This window comes from Equus quagga, chromosome 19 (genome assembly GCF_021613505.1).
Source record: "Equus quagga isolate Etosha38 chromosome 19, UCLA_HA_Equagga_1.0, whole genome shotgun sequence".
Classification (NCBI taxonomy): domain Eukaryota; kingdom Metazoa; phylum Chordata; class Mammalia; order Perissodactyla; family Equidae; genus Equus; species Equus quagga.
Genome location: NC_060285.1, coordinates 12,954,295 through 12,962,030, shown reverse-complemented (window position 1 = coordinate 12,962,030; position 7,736 = coordinate 12,954,295). Strand labels below are relative to the sequence as shown.

Genomic DNA, 7,736 nt, shown 5'->3' with positions numbered 1-7,736 from the left:
CAATGTCTCCCACCCCGAGCCTAAGCCTGCTCACCCCTTGGTGTATCTCCTTCTAGAATTTTTCCCTAGTCCTGTACCATATATATAATACTTTAAAAAATCGAGATCGTATTCTTTTCTTTTGGAGGAAGATTAGCCCTGAGCTAACATCTGCTGCCATTCTTCCTCTTTTTGCTGAGGAAGACTGGCCCTGAGCTGACATCCATGCCCATCTTCCTCTACTTTATACTGTGGGATGCTGCCACAGCATGGCTTGACAAGCGGTGCATAGGTCTGCACCCAGGATCTGAACTGGGGAACCCCAGGCCACTGAAGTGGAACATGCAAACTTAACCACTGCACCACCGGGCCAGCTCTCAAGACCATATTCTTGAACTTTTTTTCTTGTGCTTAATATATCCGGGGTCTCCTTCCGGGTCAGTCCACATGGACTTGCCTGGTTCTTTTTCACAGCCCTAAGTCTTTATTTGATATTGGCGTATTTTAATGTCGACAGTCCCCCTACATGGATATTTAAAATTGTTTCCATTTCTTTTTACTGCTTCGAGCAACTGGGGAACACCCTGACACACTTCTCTGTGTTCCCGCCATTGCCTTTGTGTGGGATGAGTTTCTGCAGGGGCACCTGAGATTCCGAAGTGTGTCCTGTTTATGTTGTGAGATGCTGCCGGTCATCCTTTCAAAGTCCTGTCATTTTATGCTCTGACCCTGAGCCTGAGCACACAGCCCCTCCTCCTTTCTCAGCAACATGAGATGCTGTCATTCTTTTTCCTTTTGCCAAAGTGATCAACGAAATAGCATTCTGCTATCGTCTAAATTTACATTCTTTGGCTACTAATGATGTTAAGCACCTTTTCATACATTTATTGGCCATTGTATTTCTCCTTCTGTGAAACACCTGTTCAAAGGACACGAGAAATACCTGTTGGCTGAAAATGAGAACCAAGTTCAGCTGGAAATATCAAGGATTTTGTGATTACTTCTTAAGACTTCGGAAAAGAACAGGCGTAGGGGAGCGGTGGGAGAGCCGAGTCGGGGTGGGGAAGAGAAAGGGAATCATACTCATCCATCACATTAAAAACCTTAAAAAATCAGATGCATCTCATGAAGGTGTGGCAAACATATGGAAATCTGCAAGTTCTTCGAACCCTTCAGAAAACAAGCAATTCTCATGTCATATAAATTGTCCCAGAAATAGAAAACACAGTATGAGTGTATTCTACGAAGCAGATAGAACACTAATAATAAAACTTGATTACAAGGGAAGAAAACTATAGCTCAATATCATTTATGACTCCAAGATGAGCATATTGAATACAATACTAGAGAATATAAATTTTTAACACACTGATGCAAAAATCGCCAATGACTGAGTTGGGGTTTTCACAGAATAGAAGGATAATTCGATATATGGAAATGTATGCACATAATATACTATATTCATGGGATAAATAAAAAAAATTTATGACCGTCTCATTAGAGTCTGAAAATTCAGCACCTAGTCCTAATAAAAATATTTAAATACAGGAATGGAACACACCGCCTGATCAGGACGAAGAGTGGTTTTTGTAAACCCACAGAGAAAGACTAGAGTCAATTTCATAAAATTAAATAATTTAAGAATTCAAGCTGACTCAATAAGGCGCGGAACCAAAATAAGAAAAATAAGTATTGAAAAAATAGGAAAGAAAATCAGCAGTATGTGTTCATGAATTATTCATTCAGTAACTATTACAATTAGTAAAAATTCAGTGTAGCACAGAGGAGTATTAAAAATGAATGATATTTCGATAGACTAACAAAACAAGTCAGAAAACACAACATTGAAAGGTACTATTCGTAATAGCATCAGAACAATTTAAAATACCACGGAAATGAGGTTAGCGTGAAACGTAAAGAAGCAGCAAATCTTACTTGAAAAAATAATGAAAACTGGAACTCCTGGGAGGCCAAACCGTGTCTCTGGGTAGGGATATAGCAGATCCCTGGGTTTAATTGTGGACACATCCTGTGACCTCCTCAGTGGCCCATACTTGCCAATACTGCTACAGCAAGTAACTTCCTTTGTCAAGTTTAACTGGAAATAGAAGCCGCTCCCCAGCCCTGCGTGGGAGTCCTGCACAAGAGCTCCGAGAAGCCGGACAGCAGAGGGGGACGCGGGAGCCAGTGACGGTCCAGTCCCTGGTCAGAGTGGAGGCAGAAGCCGGGACAGCCAGGACGGGGCTGGGGCCATTATATGGAGTACCACAGATGACAAAAACATGAAGACCCCAATGTGCCACAAAAGGGAGTGTGTCTAGAGACAGGAAGGTATGTCCCCTCTTGACGAAATAGCATAGAATCATCAAAAATAATCGTAATGACAACTGTGAAGCGATACGGAAAATACTTGTCGTACAATATTACATTTTAAAAACAAAGCCAATATGTTATGAAAGCCATGTGGAAAAGAATATGCATTTGAAAAATAGCTGGGAATAAATGAATAAAATCGATAGTTACGTTGTGGTAGTATGGGGGTGATTTTTGTCAAATTATATTGAAAATACATTTCAAGTGATTTTTGAGCAACGAAAGAATCTGTAAGCTGAGTCTGTAAACAAGAGTAACTGTGAAACGGTGCCTGGGTAGGGAAGGAAAAGTAATTTTCCCTCTACTCTCCTGAGTTCTTGGCCGAGACCCTGTAATAAAAGACAGATGAACGAGAGAAAAACACGTCAAAGCTATTAACACGTAGACCTCACCTGCGCACGGGAGAGCCCCAGGGGAAAATGAGCAGCTCACACAGGTGGCTTAGAATTCCGTCTGAAATACCATCTTAATAGGGACAGGGGAGTGGGGAGGTGGACCCTGAGGAGGAAGTCCGTGATTTTCAGGAAAGATGAACGGACTCTTAGAAGAAAAGGTGGGAGGCACGACAGTTTGACAACGTTTGTCTGGGTGTGTCGACTCCTAGCCTTCTCCTCTGTGATGACAGTCAGCGTCCCTGGTTGAGGAAACTCCCGGGAGGGGAATCCATAGCTCTTGAGTCCCTTTTGGAGGGTGTCTTTAGGCAGATAAGGGGCGTTCAGAGCTAGTCTCTCCCTGCATGTGTTCTTCAAGCGCCTACAGCTCAACATAATCAGCATATCAAAGCGGCATATTCTGGGGTGGCACATTCTGCTACTCCTCACCTCCCTGGTTAAAACAAACAGCTACCCAGCCGGTGAGCTGCTCAGCTCCAGGGGGCTTCAGCAGAGCCTGGACAACCCCGCCAGGACTGGAGATCACGGAGGGCTCTCTTGCTTTCGAGTTTGCAGCCTCATACGCGACATGGCCCTGAGCATCTTTGTGCCCATCGTCGGGTTATTGGATGATTATCAGAAGACTGCTGGGACTTAATATGTAATATCAAGATTTCCAAAGTCCTTCACCAATCTCCTTTGCCACCGGAAAACTGAGGGATCACCAGTTTGACTACCTCCCGGTTAGCATTGGCTGTTATGTAGTTGAATTGTTTGGTTAAAATCATTAGGCAAAAATGATGGGAAGTTTTTGAGACATTAAGATTTTTGATGTATTCTAACCTTGTTTTTTTTATTCCCAAATCTTATAATTAGCTAGTCCACTTTACCGGAGCATCGTTAACCCTTTGTGGGCCCAGATGACTAGAGAAGAAATATGCTGGCTACTGGTTCATCCAGAGGCTTGGGAGGAGATGGTGGTTAGAACTGGTTTGGAAAGGTAATTCTAGAAAAACGATGTCTAGGGAAGAAATGACCAGAACGTGAGTTCTGTGAGGGCAGAGACTGGGGTGATGTGCTCACTGCCATAACCCCAGCATTGAGACCTGCGTGTGGCGCAGACTTGGCACTCGGTATTTGAAGGAAGGAACGAAGGAAGGGAATCTGAGTGTTAATATCCGAATTTTGCTGCTGTGCGGTCACCATCTTCATAGTTTGAAACACACAAATGTGTTCCAACAAAGTTGGCGGAGGTGTTGAGCACACAGTCTCATTTACCTTCATTTGCCATTAGAGACGTGCACAAAGGGGAAAAAAAGGATTTACACATCCTCAGAACAAAAGTTCTTAGGAAAGTAAATTTAAAACCTTTGGTAAGCACATGACTAGGGGCCCGGACACGTGGCTTGTTGGATGATAGAATCCTAGAAGCAGAATTTGCTCCATTTCCCCCGACCCAGGAACTCCTTCCCAGCCTTTCTCCGCCCTTGCCCAAGCCACGAAAATGCCTAGGTCTTGCCTTGCGACCCAGACTCCTGGGACTTACCTTTCCACACCTCTGCCTGGGCACCCAGACTCTGCGACAGAGCTGGGCTGAAGCGTTATAGTCCTAACACAGTCATAGCGCCTGACACAGGCTGTACTCTCTTGTCCAGTGTCCATAAGCTTCTGTAAAATGAGATGCAGTGCTATCTCAAGCTCTTACATTATAAAATCTTCATAAGTCACACAAACTAGAGTTTCCTGCCCTATCAGGACAGGAACAATTCTTCTTTTTTTTTGATGAGGAAGATTGGTCCTGAGCTAATATCTCTTGCCAATCTTCCTCTTTTTTTTTTTTCCTCTCCAAAGCCCCCCAGTACATAGTTGTGTATTCTAGTTGTAAATCCTGCTGGCTCTGCTACGTGGGACGCCGCCTCAGCATGGCTTGATGAGCAGTGCTAGGTCCACACCCAGGATCTGAACCAGTGAACCCCGGGCCGCCAAAGTGGAGCACGCGAACTTAACCATGCGGCCACAGGGCCGGCCCCACAAACAACTCATTCTATGTATGGGTGTCCTTGGGGCAGCGCGGCAAGTTGTCTAGACACTCCCGCCAACAACGGCAGGGGAGTCCATGCCTCGGCCATCCACGCACCAGACGGCGGGGGTGGGCCTTCCGCTTCTAACATCCTAGAGCTCTAAGATCTAGGTTGGGGGTGTTGAAGTCCTCGGTGTACAGAGACATCGCAGAGACATCTGACAAGTCTTTGTTAAGAGTGAATTGATGCTGGGGAAGGCTGTCAGAAGGCCCCTCCTACTTCCCTGCGGAGGGGTCAGCTGGCTGATCTGAGGCTGCTGATGGCCCTGCCCACGGGGCAGAGGGCTCTAAAGCCACTGTCAACAGTTCCTTTGAGGCCTGGGGGCTGCTTGGTTCCGGGACAGTGATCCCATGAGTCCTGCCTTCTTTCCTGTCGATCCACCCTCCAGTATGGCTCAAGCCCATGCCCAGTGCGTTGTAGTTGCTCAATTAGGAGACAGACAGGAACAAACTTAAGGCTTAGACAAGTCAGACTCTGCTACGCGCTGCAGGAAGTTGATGGCAGCGTCCTGCACCGTCCACTGGTGTCCACCTTGGAAGCCCCAGATCCTACACGACAGATTTACTCAGAGCAGTGATGCTCCCACAGGGCCCTGCGGACTCTGGTGCTCCAGGAGCTGGAGCAAACTGATTCCGCAAAATACGGAATAATGGTGGTCTTTTCCCCAAAATACAGGGAACATTTGAGTTCGTGGAGAGACTTTTCTCAGTCGTACATCTTCTTCTTCTTCATCACTTTTCTTACGACTCCGTGCTTCTCCTCCTTGCCCGTTAACAAGTGACCAGGGCAGAACCCGCTGCCTCCACGTGTGTCCACCCTTTCATTAGAAATCAAGTTTCGGTTTCCAAAATACACAGCGCCGTCACACGGAGTAAATCCTCTGTGGAAGAGATGATATTTGGGTGTCTGGCTGGAGGTGCCCGCACCTTTTTCTTTGGAAGTGTAGGTTATTTTATTAATTTTTTTGCGATAACTCTAATATATGCACACGATACAAAACTTAAAAGGAACAAATGGGCAAACAGTGAGAAGTCAGCCTCCCTCAAAGCTTTTTCCCCAGCTCCCCTCCCAGAAGCAACCACCATTTCCAGGTAGGTCCCCTTTTAACATAAAAGAAAACCAGCCGTCTCCTCTTCGGGATCTCAGTACTCGTGTTCCCTGAACAGAATTCTCACAACCTGGTGGATATGTGTAAATTATATTCTATAGGCATACATATATTTATTAAGAAAAGATTTGGTGACAAAAGTCTGTAATGCTTTTAAGTTTTGTTTCATTCATCACATCAGTGTCCACATGCAGTTAGAAGAGAGTTGTCCGCGGGTGAGCAGGCTAGTAAGCCGGTCCTGATGAGCCCAGGGATTGCTGGAACTGTGCTTCTGCCATAAACACACAGCCACCTGGGGTCCAGGCCACAAGGAGGGACCCTCTGTCACGCTGCTCCCCAATTGTACCTTGATTCCCAAGGTCCTGCTCCCTAAATGTGTTCGAGAACGCAGACTGTAGAAGGTTCTAGCCTCGCTGGGGAACCTGTCCCAGAATCGGAAAAATAATCACGTGATATGGACTGTCCCCAGGGATGAGGCCGATGTGCTGTACAGGCTCCTGTCTGAAGAGCTGATGCGACGTGAACAAGTGTCCGTGCCAGATGGAAATCCATCAGAGGAGGAAAAAATGTTTCTCTTATGTTTTCCCTTATGGAAGTACAAGCTGGAAAAGACTATCAAAGAACTGAACAGCATTGCAGACCAGGTTGATGCAGCCCACAAGATGCTCACCAAGACCCCCCTGGTGGCTAGCTCCTCAGGTGCTGTCTCTGCGGCCGTGAGCCTCCTGGGTTTGGCCCTGGCACCTGTGACAGTAGGAGGGAGTCTGATGCTCTCAGCACTTGGGCACGGCCTTGGGGCAGCAGCTGTCATGACCAACATTTTGACAAGTGTCTTAGAAAATAGAAGCAATTCGGCAGCTCGAGACAGAGCCAGGAGACTGGTGTCTCTTCCAGCGACAGGGGAGAATGAAGCTTTGGGAGGAATAAACCTGTCCGAAGTCAGAGCTGCGGACTTGCCTATTAAGCAATCTGCTGGAGTTATCAACATCAGGGAACTTCAGGCCTACCGGACGGCCAAAGCCAAAGCCAACTCTGGTTTCATGGCTACGGTCAAGAATTTCGCAGCCACAGGCTGTGTCCCCTTCTGGAGGGCCAGAGGGGTGAAGAGAGCCGTTGAGGGCCCAGCTCTGGCCATGACCAGGGGCGCCCGGCTGATGGCTGTTGCTGGGGCTGGCTTCTTTCTTATGCAAGAGGTGAACAGCCTCCTGCAGAACTGGAGGCACCTGGAGGCGGGGGCGAGGGCGGAGATGGCGGAGCAGCTGAGACCGTGGGCCAAGGAGCTGGAGCAGTGGCTGGGCCAGCTCACCCGGCGCTACGAGCTGATCATCCTGAGGCGGGGCTCCGAGGAGCCGTCACTGAACCAGAAGGTAGGAAGGGGGTGGGCGTAAGACAGTGTGGTCATGGTCCTCCTAGAGCTTCCCATGGCGGGGCGGGGGATGCTATAGAGTGGACATATAAATAGATAATCACGATGTCCTTTCTTCAGAGAGGACTTTCCCCAGCCCCCACCTGAATTAGGTCCCTCCTGTTCTTTCCAGCCTCTCGTTCTTTTCTCTCAAAGTGTTGACCACGCATTCGTCTGTATGCAGATGCTCCCTGTCCTTCTTCCTGTAGAGTACCCTCTGGGAGGGCGGGGACGTGTCCTCAGCCCCAGCAGGGCGTGGCACGTGGTAGGTGCGCCATAAATAGGTGTTGAATGGCATAAGTGTGGCATTTCATGATGAAGGTGATGTTTCTGATGAGTTGAAAAAGGATATTTATCTGAAAATACTTTCTATTTCTTGACTCTCTTGAGACATTAAATATCTAGATGAAAAAACTGAA

At 47.2% G+C, this 7,736-nt stretch overlaps 1 protein-coding gene across 1 annotated transcript; it reads left to right on the top strand.

Moving 5' to 3' along the window:
• Positions 1-3,312: 3,312 nt before the first annotated feature.
• APOL5 (apolipoprotein L5) lies at positions 3,313-7,394 on the top strand. Its single transcript, XM_046646704.1, has 2 exons — positions 3,313-3,339; positions 6,311-7,394. The coding sequence occupies exons 1-2, from the start codon at positions 3,313-3,315 to the stop codon at positions 7,298-7,300; spliced, it is 1,017 nt and encodes a 338-aa protein (XP_046502660.1). The 3' UTR covers positions 7,301-7,394.
• Positions 7,395-7,736: the final 342 nt, after the last annotated feature.

Bases quoted from the DNA above. Each gene is read 5' to 3' on its own strand.
- APOL5 (XM_046646704.1), top strand. From the start codon at position 3,313: ATGGCCCTGAGCATCTTTGTGCCCATC. The intron at 3,340-6,310 runs GTCGGGTTATTG...CGCAGACTGTAG, and splicing joins TGAGCATCTTTGTGCCCATC to AAGGTTCTAGCCTCGCTGGG.